Source organism: Salmo salar, chromosome ssa21, assembly GCF_905237065.1.
Source record: "Salmo salar chromosome ssa21, Ssal_v3.1, whole genome shotgun sequence".
NCBI classification, from domain to species: domain Eukaryota; kingdom Metazoa; phylum Chordata; class Actinopteri; order Salmoniformes; family Salmonidae; genus Salmo; species Salmo salar.
In genome coordinates this window covers 13,613,830-13,628,866 of record NC_059462.1, presented here as the reverse complement: position 1 = coordinate 13,628,866, position 15,037 = coordinate 13,613,830, and the positions used below count along the sequence as shown (strand labels likewise).

The window sequence follows — 15,037 nt, the reverse complement described above, 5'->3', positions numbered from 1 at the left end:
AGTCTAACGTGTCCATTGGAAAGGTTATACATATATTATATATACCGTCTATATTTCCTGGTTGGTTTACTAACTGTTTATGTTTACTGGTTATATATAGTGGCTTATCTTGACTTGATGGGATACACTAGGTGTCTGCAGTACTTAATATAGCTGCCCCACCCGCAGGAGGGGGAGGAGGGAGAGCAGGAGGGGGGAGAAAGATACGCTTAAATTATAGGAAGAGGATGAGGAAGGAGATGGAAAGAAAGAGGGAGAAAGGGTGAGAGGGAGGAGGGGTAGTTTATCTTATAGGAAGTGGGTGAGGAGGGAGGGAGGGAGGGAGGGAGGGAGGGAGGGAGGGAGGGAGGGAGGGAGGGAGGGAGGGAGGGAGGGAGGGAGGGAGGGAGGGAGGGAGGGAGAGATATAGATGAGGGAGGAGAGGTTACCTTCTTGTCCTCCTGGTCCATCATGGCCTCCTGTTCCAGAAGTTTCTCCATCATCATCTGCTCCGCTCTCTTCTTCTGCTCGTTGTCCTCCTCCGCTTGCTGAAAGAACACACACAGACACACACGGACACACACTTAGACTGAGCCTTAGACTGAGGCGTTTCCACAGCTGGGGGAACAGGGATGAGGGTTGGTCAGGAGCAGGTGGGGGGGGACATTAGTCTCACCCTGTAGGCCTTGACGAAGCGCACAAACACCGGGAAGAACACAGACGGGGGAGTCGTTTTGGAATTCTCGCCGAAGAATTTGACCGCCTCGTCGAAGGCATCCTGTGAGAAAAAAAGAAGCACATTTTGCATTCGAGATTTCCCTGCGACGTTCTTTAGCATCGAAACATATGTTACATATGAAACATATGCCAATCGTAAGTTAGTCCTGTCAAACATATAAGGCCAGTTTCCCAGACACAGATTAAACTTAGTCCTGAACTAAAACCTTTAATAAAGTTGCTGTATTAGTTTTGCACAAAATCAATTCAGTGAGGTGAGATTTACCTGTGCGATCTTGGCGTCGTCCTGCAGCTTTTTCAGCTTGCCCTCGTTGTGTGTGATGAAGTCTTTGAGCATAGTGTTGTGACCGTGCATGCTGTACTCTCTCTTAGTCAGGTCCATTCCCCGCTGGAGCTCCTTCACATCCAGCAGAACGTTCTCTAACGACACTGAGATAGCACGCACACACACACACACAATTGGATACTGTTCAAAGTAGGGAGGGCCATACCTCTGTGAGTTTACAGCACAGCTCTTCAGAGTAACACCCAGCATGGAAGAGTCCTCAGCAAGAGAACAACATCACAGTCCATTGTAGCACAAAACTGCAGATGACTGAAGACACAGTGCAACAGAAGTGCCTGCAGACCAAAGATAGGCTACAATCCAATGAGTTAGGTGTACGTCCCAAATGGCACCCCTATTCCACATATAGTGCACTATTTTAGACCAGGACCCATAGGGCTCTGGTCAAAAGTAGCGCACTATGTAGGGAATAGGCTGCGGCCTAGGATCTGATTTAGCGTCAGCCCTTTCACTGTAATATCACTAGGCCATGTTGTGAATCGTACCTGCTGCAGCCTTCTCCACATAATGCAGTTCGTTGTAGAACAGATTGACTTGCTGGTATTTCTCCTTCACCACGTTGGCTATGTAGTGAAGCAGTGTCATTTTCCGGTCTGTCGACTTGGTGTCTAGTAGCTGGGGAAACGAGATGATTAAAAGACGTGCGAAGATAATTACATCCCAAACGGCGCCCTATTCCTTTTGTAATGCACTACTTTCGACGTGGGCCCATAGGGCTGTGGTTCAAAGTAGTGCACTAAATAGGGAATCGGGTGCAATCTAGGATGCTGGCAATGACAATCCAGAAGCACGTTATGCACTAGCAGTACATTTAAGATGGGAGAGAGAATCTCTTACCAAATCTAAACTTTGTAGTTTAAAACCGTATACCGCTCCCCTTTTACTGCTGTTCATGTAGTTTCCGAGAGCCAAGATAATCTGTGGGGGAAACAACAGCATTGGAACATCAACACAGAAGGCACCCAGGAACAGATTGGAACACAGAAGGCACCCAGGAACAGATTGGAACACAGAAGGCACCCAGGAACAGATTGGAACACAGAAGGCACCCAGGAACAGATTGGAACACAGAAGGCACCCAGGAACAGATTGGAACACAGAAGGCACCCAGGAACAGATTGGAACACAGAAGGCACCCAGGAACAGATTGGAACACAGAAGGCACCCAGGAACAGATTGGAACACAGAAGGCACCCAGGAACAGATTGGAACACAGAAGGCACCCAGGAACAGATTGGAACACAGAAGGCACCCAGGAACAGATTGGAACACAGAAGGCACCCAGGAACAGATTGGAACACAGAAGGCACCCAGGAACAGATTGGAACACAGAAGGCACCCAGGGGAACACAGAAGGCACCCAGGAACAGATTGGAACACAGAAGGCACCCAGGAACAGATTGGAACACAGAAGGCACCCAGGAACAGATTGGAACACAGAAGGCACCCAGGAACAGATTGGAACACAGAAGGCACCCAGGAACACAGAAGGCACCCAGGAACAGATTGGAACACAGAAGGCACCCAGGAACAGATTGGAACACAGAAGGCACCCAGGAACAGATTGGAACACAGAAGGCACCCAGGAACAGATTGGAACACAGAAGGCACCCAGGAACAGATTGGAACACAGAAGGCACCCAGGAACAGATTGGAACACAGAAGGCACCCAGGAACAGATTGGAACACAGAAGGCACCCAGGAACAGATTTTCAAACAACAACAAATCAGCGCGGAATATTTTCGACCCAAAGAAATCTGTAATTGGTCGCTTACCTCTAGAATTTTCTTGAGTTTCTGTGAGGATTTTATTGACACAGACGCCGCGATGATCGCATGAAGTTGCTGTAAAAAAAAAAAAAAGAAAGAAGGAAGTAGAACAAAAGTCAGACAAGAGGAGAATAAGTCAAACTAAAGAAGGCCCTGTACACACTCAGGTTGTACAACTGATCTACAACATATTTGACAATGGTTGTGATACGACTGATATATTTATGATACGATGGAGAGTTGGTCCTAGGGCTAGGCGGTATACTGTATTTTACTATATACCGGTGTTAATGCACAGACCGGTTTGGGTTTTTACTTTACCTTCTATAACGGTATTTGAATTTTTGGTTTGTTAATTGTGATATGCCGTGTGTAACCTACATTTCTATAGTTTACACTGCTACTTGGGCCAGCATCATACCATCCTGCATCCCACTGCTGGCTTGCTTCTGAAACTAAGCAGGGTCGGTCGCTGGATGGGAGACCAGATGCTGCTGGAAGTGGTGTTGGTGGGCCAGTAGGAGGCACTCTTTCCTCTGGTCTAAAATATATCTCTCCAATGCCCCAGGACAGTTATTGGGGACGTTGCCCTTTGTAGGGTGCTGTCTTTTGGATGGGAAGTTAAATGGGTGACCTGACTTTCTGTGGTCACTAAATATCCCATGTCACTTATTTAAAGAGTAGGGGTAAATTCCCAATCTGGCCCCAGGTCGTTGCTGTAAATGAGAATGTGTTCTCGGTTAACTTACCTGGTTAAATAAATACAATTGTGTCACCTCTCTCCATGCCGCTTTCCACACAGATCTAGCCCTGTCACTCAAGGTGCGCATTTGTTGTTGCTTGACCACGAGACACTTGCGTTCAGTTTGATCAATGAAATAATGTTGTTTCCACTTTGCTTCGTAATATAAATCCACAAGCGTTCTAGAATTACAGTATTAGTTTGTGTTTCTTATATCTGCAAACAGCAAGTTTGTCTTTTCTTAGCAAGGTTTAGGTAAATTGCGTTACCGCTAATGTTAATCGCTAGTTAGCTGTCTAATAAATGTACTGAGCTAGCTAGCTACAGTATACAGACTGATACCAGTGATGGTATAGGCATATTGTTTTTGCAACATTATCTTCTAAATCAAAGAGAAATAGGCGAAGGAAGCATGAATATGTTGGCTACATGAAGAAACATTTAACGTAGCTAAACATTATAGGGTCCCCTAAGAAACACTGACCAACACTTTGGTTCCTACCCTGTCACAATAACTCCTCCCTGGCATTTTCATTCGTTGTCATGTCAAACAACACTGCATTCAAAATACATTTATATAGAATTAGAATAATCATTCTATTTCCATGATTCCAACACTTCACCCAAGTGTTTTGATCTAAATCGGAAGTCAAATCACAACTGCAACATTTGGTTAAAAATATGGCCTTTTTTTGCCCAAATCGTGCAGCCCTACTTGGCAGTGTGGAAATTACCTCAAATGAGTGCTGGAAATGCAGAAATGAATGAAAATGCAGGAAATTATTTTTGGTATGTGTTGCAACCACTACTCATAAAGCAAAGTTAGAACTTTTACTATTCTAAAACATAAAATACTGTCAAAAATGTGATATGATATTTTGGACATATCGCCCAGCCCTAGTTGGTGTGCACAAAAATGTTCACACAATACTTGTGTAATTCCTTTGTGTGCAGAAACACCCCGTTGTATCACAGAACCCAAAAGCGTTGTACATCAGTTGCACAACTTGAGTGTATACAGGGCCGAAGACCGAATACTCCTCTCCCGTCACCTATAACCTCAATCATATCAGGTAAGCCCTAAGGCAGCCTCACCGGCGTCAGCATCTGAACGCTCTCGCAGAAGTTGCCTATGAAGGCCATGATGGTCATCTTCTGCATGAGCCGCTCGATCTTGCTGAAGTGCATCATGAAGCGGTCCTCGTCCGTCAGAGCCTCCACGGGCTTCCGCTCCTTCTCGTACTGACGCATGATCTTCACCTCGTTCTCCGTGGGCAGGAAGCGCATCAGACACTCCACGTAGTCCACCGACAGGGTGCGCAGGTCAAACCTGACGGGAGGGGGGTGGGGGGTGGACGCAGGGAATGTCGGTTATTAGACACAGAAATGCGTGCTATGCGGAGGCACAGGTAAACACGGTCTCGAGACATAGACATGCACACAGACGCTCTGCTATACAGACACACACACTAAGCAGACACACACACACACACACAAACAAACAAAACCCTCATTCGCAGTGCTACATAGATTAAGAAGACCATTAGGTCGTGTTGCGGAGGAGGAGTCCATGACGTCTTACAGCTGAATGGCCTTGCAGATCTCCTCGGGGGCCTTGCCCACTTTCCTCAGGGTGATGGCCATGTTCTTGGCCCGGTTGGCGTCCAGCAGCGCCACCTTGTTGGGACCCTTCTGGATGATCTTGGTCTTGCTCACGGCCAAGTCGATGGCCGGGCCCTGGGCTTTCGTCTTGAACATCTCCTCAAACTCATCCACGTTCAGGTCCTGAGGTTGAAAACACACTTCAAGTAAGAAGGTTTGAATCCTAAGCAACCCTGTGGTGAGTAGCCTACATATTGTTTTGAAGTACAGTAGACCAACATAGCTTTTAGAGAAGGTCAAAGTGTGAAGTGCATACACGTGGGGGTGAGCGGATGGTTCCCTACCTCCAGTATCCTCTCGTCGTCGATCTCGTTGAACACAGTGCCGTTGATTTGGTTGGGCTTCAGCGCCACCCAGTTGAACACCGGCAAACGGAACTTGGTCTTGATGGGCTTCTTAATCTTCACGGCTGCACCGGAACACAGAGGAATAAATCAGCAAACACCCCAGCTACCCGTCTCTGTCATCGCTCTCGCAAACACACAGTGCACACGTCGTGTGGCGGAGGATAGACATAGGCTCTGTGCATCCCAAATGGCGCCCTATTCACTATGTAGTTCACTACTTTTAGTGCCACAAAAGAAGTGCACTATATCAGGTGGAGCCTGGTGAGGGGAGGACGGCTCATAATAATGGCCGGAATGGAGTCAATGGAGTGGTATAGAGCAGGTGGCTTCCATGTGGCTGATACCATTCCATTGACTCCATTCCAGCCATTACTATGAGCCGTCCTCCCCTCAGCAGCCTCCACTGCAGTATATAGGAAATAGGGTGCACTATATAGGGAATATGGGTGGCATTTGGGACACACACAGTCCTATCAGTGACTGGTGGTGGTGACACACATGGATATGCCTCCCTCCGTAGATAGATAAATAGGCTGAGACTGGCCGTCGGTCTCATCTTAAGAGCCCATTTAATGAAATCCTGCCTGAGAGAGCTGGAGATGTGCTCTACAGCCACTTCTACAGCACGGCATGATGGGCTCTGGCTAGCTCTTTACTGCTAGACATAGCCACTAGTTTATTGATTTAACCTTCATTTAACCAAGACATACTGTTCAGTAGCGGGCCCAGAATAGTGCCTTGGGGGACACCAAATTGAGTTAGCTATGATATTGAATGTGCATACGGCTAGGGTTGTCATCCCTGGCACAGCGGCATATTGTGTTTATATAGACAAGGATTATGGCCATACTGAGTATATAAACCCAGATTGACTGCCTCTCCCCAGGTAACCTCTCTAGCACACAGACAGACAGAGGTACCGTGGGGCAGAGCGATAAGGATCAGGATTGGAGAGTGTGACAACCAGGGCATTCCAGGCTTGCGCAACACTCTCCTATCTTGCTATCAATACCAGCCTACCTGCAGCGGCACGTCAATGTGTTTCAGCATGCAACAACAGACACTTTCTGACATTACAATAAATCACACACAATGTAGAGTACAGTATGGAGACCGTGCAGGAGTTGGAAATGTGGCATTTTCAGTGCTTTCTCATCAGTCAAGACTAAGTAAGACAGATTGTAATGTATGTTGTCTCGTCCCATTATATTTAACAGGCTAAGGACCCCAGCAGTTCAGGATCCCAGAATGATGACAAATGACCCCAACTAGGACTCCATGTCCTGTGGTCCTTGTTTTGTGGATAGACTGTGGTTTCATACTTTGGTGGGCTCAAGCCTTCTACAGTACAGCTGTGAACAATGAAGAATATTTTTGGGGAGTCTGCAAACAGTCGTGAGAGAATTTAAAGAGAATGCATGAAACAAAGAGTCCAATTTCATGCTTGGCTAGACTGAATAAAATCATAGGGCATAAATGGCCATCTCTATGCGGACATTCCTCCTGTGTGTGTGTGTGTGTGTGTGTGTCTTGTCTTCACGTTTGCTTTTACGACTAAAAATACCATTTCCAAATACTCAGGAGAGGAGGAACAGTGAAAACACAACCACATGACAGAAAAAAACCTACAGAACAGTTTGATGGGTCCCTCTGGTTGGCAGAAAGCAAGGTAGAGAGAAAAACAACCAGAGAAAACATTAATAAGGAGAGAGAGCGAGATTAGTAAGATAATCAATCATAATAGACAATGATAGATCATACAAAACCAAAATGTGGTCGAAACAAGCTTTACAGTTGAAAGTGTACTAACGCTAGTGCTGTCATATACTGAATTAAGGCTTCAGATCAAGAGTCATATTCAAGGTGAAATTCTGGAATGATCTTGTGTCACACTGCATCGTTGTCTCAACTGGTCAAAGTCTGCAGTGTGTGCAGACCCAGTGACACACAATGAATGATAGGTTAAGGGGGAGGCCGAGTCAGTGAGTCAGAAGAGGCCTGACTAGCCGTCACATCCGCTCTGAGTCACCCATGCTATCCACACACCCTGATATCCAGGAAGTCAAGCAGCTTGAAATTGCGGTGAGTAACCAGCATCAGACACCGTGATACTGTAAATATCGGCATGGTTCAAAAGGCCCAAAGGATATCAGGAGGCTTGGCTCATGTTCTACTACTATCAGTCTGTCACACACACACACACACACACACACACACACACACACACACACACACACACACACACACACACACACACACACACACACACACACACACACACACACACACACACACAGATCAGTTGATAAGGCAACATAGTGTAGACTACAGTTGTGAATTCAGAAGCATTGGAGAGCACATGGTGTGCTTTCAGTGACATACAGTGCATTCAGAAAGTAGTCAGACCCCTTGACTTTTTTCACATTTTGTTATGTTACAGCCTTATTCTAAAATGGATTACATAGTCCCCCCCCCCTCATCAATTTACACACAACACCCCATAATGACGAAGCAAAAACAGGTTTTTAGACATTTTTGCACATTTTGAAAAACAAAAAACTGAAATATCACATTTTCATAAGTACTCAGACCCTTTACTCAGTACTTTGTTTGGCAGCGATTACAGCCTCGATGCTTCTTGGGTATGACGCTACAAGCTTGGCACACCTGTATTTGAGGAGTTTCTCCCATTCTTCTCTGCAGATCCTCTCAAGCTCTGTCAGGTTGGATGGGGAACGTCGCTGCACAGCTATTTTCAGGTCTCTCCAGAGATGTTCGATCAGGTTCAAGTCCGGGCTCTGGTTGGGCCACTCAAGGACATTCATAGACTTGTCCAGAAGCCACTCCTGCGTTGTCTTGGCTGTGTGCTTAGGATCATGGTCCTGTTGGAAGGTGAACCTTCGCCCCAGTCTGAGGTCCTGAGCGCTCTGGAGCAGGTTTTCATCAAGGATGTCTCTGTACTGTGCTCTGTTCATCTTTCCCTTGATCCTGACTAGTCTCCCAGTCCCTGCCACTGAAAAACATCCCTACAGCATGATGCTGCCACCACCATGCTTCACCGTAGGGATGGTGCCAGGTTTCCTCCAGACGTTACACTTGATATTCAGGACAAAGAATTCAATCTTGGTTTCATTAGACCAGAGAATGTTGTTTCTCATGGTCTGAGTCCTTTAGATGCCCTTTGGCAAACTCCTAACGGGCTGTTATGTGCCTTTTACGTCAATGCTGCTGACATTTTTTGGTACCCTTCCCCAGATCTGTGCCTTGACACAATCCTGTCTCGGAGCTCTACAGACAATTCCTTCGACCTCATGGATTGGTTTTTGCTCTGACATGCACTGTTAACTGGTGGACCTTATACAGACAGGTGTGTGCCTTTCCAAATCATGTCATATCAATTGAATTTACCACAGGCGGACTTCAATCACATTGTAGAAACATCAGAAGGATGACCAATGGAAACAGGATACACCTGAGCTCAATTTCGAGTCTCATAGCAAAGGGTCTGAATACCTATGTAAATAAATACAATTGCAAACATTTCTATAAACCCGTTTTTGCTTTTTCATTATGGGTTTTGTGTGTAGATTGATGAGGGAAAAAATAATTTAATCAAATTTAGAATAAGGCTGTAACGTAACAAAATGTGGAAAAAGTCAAGGGGTCTGAATACTTTCAGAATGCACTCTATCATGATAAGGGCTGATAAAATACTGCAGATGATTTACACTTGATAATGACGGTTCACAAACATATCAAAAAAGACTGCAATTGTGATCACTGATAGCCAATACCATTAACATACATTACAGTTTTCTTCAATTGCTTTGGTGCGATTTTCACAAGTATGAAAGTTCAAAACCATTAGTACAAAACTCAAACCAGATAATCGAAATGGCAGTTTTAAAACATTTTAAATTGACTAAGCACAACACACAAAAACATAGGTCATTTTTTTCACCAAACTTAAATCAGTGTTTCATCTAGAAACACGTTTCACATTGCACATGATCCCCTCCAGGCCATGGATGAGGCATGCAATGATTTGCCATGCCAAAAGGTTTTTCTCCAGGTGCATGAACAATGAGGACATTTATTGCAATATTGATGAGAACCTATGGCCAAATGCTCAAGACAGGCTTGATGCAAACTAGTGGCTGCAAAACTTTCTTTCTTTCATTAATTTAATTTGTTTCATTTTAATACAGTACACCTATGTTGTAATTACATCTGAAAAATATATTTTTGCATCAATACATTTTTTAAATAATCTCACCTTTGACCACACATGGGATAGAAATTATCGACATATTTTTATGGGTAATTTTTTTTGTTGTTTTGGGGGGGGGGGTACGTTTTTTATTTCACAGTAAACATATTTTTGGGATCAATGGTTGTTTGGTGAAAGATGTCGCCAAACAAAATGAATGCACAATAAAAAGGTTTTGAATAAGTGTTACCAGTTTGGAGTATTGTATTAACAGTTTTGAAAATTCACCACATACTTGTGAAAATAGCACCAAAGCGATAACAAAAAAACTGTAACAGAACAAAAGCGTATCGGGAAAACCCATCTTTCATTGTCTGGTACAGCGTGATTCATCCACATCCATCACAAAGGGAACAGGGTGCCATTTGAGACGCACTCAGTCTCACACGCAGGCGGTGTCTGGTTGGGATGACCTTACCTGCTAACCCTGAGTTGAAGATGACAGTGGGGGATCCACAGCCGGGCAGCGGTGGGGCCATGGGGGGTGGAGGCGGGGGTGGGGGGGCAGACACCGCCATAGGGCCAGGGGGAGGAGGGGGCGGCGGGGGAGGGGGAGGAGCGGCGAGGCCAGCCAATGGCCCATTTGGCACTGGAATAGAGGGAGCGAAATAGAGGAGAGGATGAACAAACAGGAGCAGAGGGAACAAGAGAGAGAAAGTAAGCGTGGAATTGAGATGACAGCATGCCGAGTGCTGTCTTCCATTGAGACTCAATCAACAGAGTACAAACTCCTCTCGTGTGACTGCTCTGCTCTCGCTTTCTCTCTCTGCTGGCTTCCCTAGCTCTGCCTCTGTGTCTGTTTTTGTTACAACTCAAATGCCAGAGCTGGAACAGCTTAGGCTAAAGGCATACCGGTACTTTAAATTCCACTCAAGAAAATAGGACAGTAAAAATTAAAGGGCATGTTGTGAAACTAGCAACTAGAAGTCCAGACTGCTTCGCTACCATCTGTGACTAAACAGTAAGCTAAGCCGGGATTGGTCAGAACTCGGAATTCCACCTACCAGTCCCAGGCACAGGCGGTGGGGGAGGAGGAGGGGGCGGCGCGGGCATCCCCGGGATCCCATTCGACCCCATCGGGCTGACCGCACCCCCGTTATAGCCCCCTGGTACACCCTCAAATCCGGCCACCAGTGGGCCCCCGGGGGCGGGCGACGAGGTTAGGATGGAGATGTCCCCGTCGCCCTTCTTCTGGATCTTCATGGTGCCCTGCTTCTCCAGCTCGTGGATCTTCTTCTCCAGGTTGCACTGCCTCTGGATGGCCTCGTCCTTCTCTTTCACCATCCGCCGCAGCGTGTGCACCTGCGAGTTGGCGTCCTTGTACACCTCCTGGGTTGGGGGATGGGGGGGGGAGACAGGAAACAGACAGAGGTGTTACTGCATTGCACGCAGATCAGAGGATTATCGACCTGTGTCCGTCAACCATAGAATAACATAAAAAAATAAGTTGGACACCGGCATCCTAGCAACATGACTAAAGAACCGTCCGTCTTGGTCAGGGGAACTTTACTTCTAGGATCTCCATGCGGTCAACGTTACCAACTCCTCTCCCCTACTGATTGAGGGAGTAGAGGGAGTAAAGTCTCACGTCTCACCCGGACAGCGTCGAGCTCCTTGTTGCGCGTCATCAGCTGTTTCTCCAGCTCCACGATCTTGGACATGGCCTCGTTCTCCGTGTCCTGCAGCTTCTCCGTCATCTGGGGGGAGCAAAGGTCGACAAGGGGGGGGGGGTTCCGTCAGATCACATGACACGTATAACACATAGTGAGTGTAGTGAACGTACGAATGAATAAATGCGTGTGTAAACGGATGGGTGTCAAGTCGCTGAACGAGTGATTGAGGATTCGGATAGAAGGGACGGCCGAGTGAGTTCAATAAGTCAATACGTAGGGCGGCAGAGAGTCTTCTGTAGGGAGTGGGTCAGAGTGTTATTGGATAGAGACAGTAAGTCTGTGCGTGGTTGTGGTTTCTTCTCACATGCGACATGTTCTCCTCTAGCTCCTCCACGCGCTCCAGCGCGGCGTTCTTGGTCTCGGCGTCCTCCAGCAGGGCGCCCACGTCAAACACGTTGTCCAGGTAGGCCTGGATCTGCACCTGCAGCTTGTCACTCTCTGTGTGCTTCAGCTTCTACACACAGACACGCAGACATTTACATTAGATTTACATTTAGCAGACACTTTTATCCAGAACGAGAGATAGACAGACATGCAGGCAGACCGATGGATATACAGACAAACAAACAGACAGACAGGTCTGAGGATGGACTGATTGGGCCAGTTTGCTGAACACAGGGTCGCATCTCAAAGACAAGGATTGATTTTAGCTTCTTCTTCAAGGCGAGGGTTCATAGAATTAATTTATTTTCCAAACAGAGTATTGACCTTGTTTCAGAGTCTTGAGCTGAATAACTAAGCGCATTTTTTTTTACTAGCATCTCAACATATTTCCAGTGATATATAGCAGGTGTGGGGCCAATTCCTTTTCAATTCAGTCAATTGAGTAAGTAAAAATAAATCCCAATTCCAATTCTCCTCGAGGCCTACCTAGACAAAAAAATAAAATGCTTCTGTGAGAAAAAAACCTTTGCAATTCTGTTTACTTCCTGAATTGACTGACTTGAAATGGAATTGACTCTAGGGCCTTTGCTGTGACCATATTACCACCACACTGGCAGTCATGAGCCATAACCACAGTAAAATTCCACCTCCTTTTATGCCCTCTGGACATGTGTTGGATAGTACCCAATTTTGCTATGTACCATCAGGTCCTAATGGCCTGGTACTCAGAGCTCTATTGTCCCTCTGACATCAATGCAAATGCAATCACAATTCACATCAAACACTTGTCATCAAAACAGTATTGTGCTTTCAAAAAACTCCCCTCGCTGTGATTGATCAATTTGAAGAAAGAAGTTCCACAGCAGGTTGAAACTGAGTTTAAAACATGGTCGTTGTGGATCTTGTTTCAAAGCCTAACACAATGAAATGGACTGTGCTTTCTAAGGTGATGATTCATTCAAAACAACCACACGCACACATTAGAGCTTATGCATATGAAGGTTTATGAGCCCAAGCCCCCAAAAAAAGAACTGAATTAAAATTAGGATTATTCCGTTATACAATACATAGCCTACCGCATATTACACATGGCAGAAAAACATAAAACAAAACTGATTTAAGATGTCTTTGGTACATAATTGGTCCGGTCTATACTCCAAAATTAAACAAATGAAAGTAATGGCCTTTGAGTGTGGACTGTATTATTATGCATACTGGATGGACTGGTTACCTTATGCTACGCTCCAAAATGTATATCCATGAGTCTGGGAGAGAACGTACAGCCCTAGACGATGCTATTGGTTCATTGATTGTGCAGGGCGACTTACAATGAGTGAATTTGTATTTGATTTTGAATAGCTTAGTAATAGTGATTTCTTTATATTTTCATAATGAATTGGGTGGCACATTACCTTTAACTATACAGGATATCTCACCGCCGTGCGTTTCCATCTCCCCCTCTCGCTCTCCTTTATTCCTGTCGCGTGCGTGCAGAGGGGCTGTCAACAGTTTAGTGAAATATTGTTTGTCTGCGAGAATGTCCCAAATGAAGCACTGGGTAGCTGCAAGAACGAGGTTGGAGAGCCCATGGCGTACAGAGTTTGGGTGGAATATCACCTGATTGGGCAGCGAGAGCATTCTCCTCAAACAGTGGTTGACGCGTGGAGCGAAATAAGTGTTCGTATATTTATTTCTCAGCTGCTCATATTTAAGCACATGCTCCACTATAAAAACCGAAGCAGCCCACAAAACGGACCGGCGGGAAAGCGTGGTCACTATTCGAGTGCGTACAGATGACGTGTGTTTCCCCCCTGTCCCTGTTCCTGCCCATTCGATAATGGACCATTCTAAATCAAAACTCATTTTACATATTAATAAAGACCAGATTTCATTGAGAATAGTCTGATGGGTGAAAATATGATCACTTGGTGAGAGAACAGCCTGTGCAGACTGAGGCGAGGGCCCGAGTGCAAGCTATATGTTTGGATTTCTAAGACAGTATAAGGTTTGTTTCTTTCACAACTGAAGTTGCCAAATAACTCTAAATCTAGCGTATAGGACCTGTTTCAAATGATCACTTTTATGCTCAACATAGCCACTTCATATGCACACTCTTGCCATAATGGGAAAAATATCCATTCTATTTTATTCAGCTAAGTTCTTACTATAAAATCATATCATATAATATAAAATAATGGCACAGGACTTATCAGCATATCTTGTCAGCTACATGAACAAGCCTACAGCCTATGGCATGGAGCATGGAGCATAGCCAGGTAATATACAGTAACTCATATTCTGTTCTTCGGAAATACATTTCCGTCATTTCATATTGTTTCTTTAGAGCTGACTAAAATAAATAATGGATGTATTGTGATGGTGTATATTTAATTGATTTATTCGACTTTTTTTAATTTTTTTTTTTTTACATGTTGAAGTTCCAAAGGAGCGCGTCAGCAGGCTTGTACGTGTGGAGGCCTGGAGATGCTCAACATGTTCATGTTAATTAACGGTCAATTACCGTGAGACCGGTAGGCTTTAGCGTGACAATAACCGGCTGAGAAAATGGCATGAGCGCCACAGCCTTATTTGACCCCGACTCTGGCTGGTATCCATCTACTTACATCCAGGTAGTCGTCCAGACAGAGCTTGGTGAAGTTGTACTGCAGGTGAACCCGGAAGTTCATGTCCTCTACCGAGTGGACCACGATGTTGATGAACTGCATACATGCCACCTATAGGGACCGACAAGCACAACCATCAAGGGATATTTCACTGTACTGATACTGAAGCATCCATGGAATATAGGGTGCATCCCAAATCACACTCTATTCCTATTAAGGGAAAAAGTCTTAATGTGTAAATGAGCATGAGTATGGAAATGATGTGGCTGCATTCGTCATGCTATATGGGCAGATAAAGGAAGTCACTTCAGTCCGCAATGGACCAGGGCCCATTGGGCTCTGCTCAAAAGTAGTGCACTACATAGGGAATAGGGTGCCATTTGGGACACTTCCACGGTGTTGAATGTACACAGAGGAGCGTCACTGAATCAGTGCATTCTTGTCACGCTGCTAATACTGTCTTAATGGACTTCCTTAAGAAGCTTGGAGTCAACTGGGTGAG

General features: G+C 45.4%; 1 protein-coding gene across 11 annotated transcripts in view; it reads right to left on the bottom strand.

The window, feature by feature from the left end:
• LOC106581828 (formin-like protein 2) overlaps positions 1-15,037 on the bottom strand; it is a 98,065-nt gene that overhangs the window by 7,180 nt on the left and 75,848 nt on the right. For 6 of the 11 annotated variants that reach the window (XR_006761170.1, XR_001323177.2, XM_014164210.2 and 3 more), the window contains 15 exons: positions 14,536-14,646; positions 11,832-11,981; positions 11,450-11,551; positions 10,859-11,183; positions 10,273-10,443; positions 7,214-7,234; positions 5,522-5,646; positions 5,158-5,360; positions 4,671-4,905; positions 2,840-2,908; positions 1,901-1,981; positions 1,549-1,678; positions 983-1,146; positions 656-757; positions 429-527 (listed from right to left, as the gene is read on the bottom strand). Coding sequence is in view for 9 of the 11 variants with exons in the window: in XM_014164210.2 (XP_014019685.1) it covers positions 429-527; positions 656-757; positions 983-1,146; positions 1,549-1,678; positions 1,901-1,981; positions 2,840-2,908; positions 4,671-4,905; positions 5,158-5,360; positions 5,522-5,646; positions 7,214-7,234; positions 10,273-10,443; positions 10,859-11,183; positions 11,450-11,551; positions 11,832-11,981; positions 14,536-14,646 (2,088 nt within the window). In the remaining 2 variants the exon portion in view is untranslated. The remainder of the gene's footprint in view (positions 1-428; positions 528-655; positions 758-982; positions 1,147-1,548; positions 1,679-1,900; positions 1,982-2,839; positions 2,909-4,670; positions 4,906-5,157; positions 5,361-5,521; positions 5,647-7,213; positions 7,235-10,272; positions 10,444-10,858; positions 11,184-11,449; positions 11,552-11,831; positions 11,982-14,535; positions 14,647-15,037) is intronic. The other 5 variants (XM_045704436.1, XM_014164212.2, XM_014164215.2 and 2 more) reach the window with 1 other exon arrangement.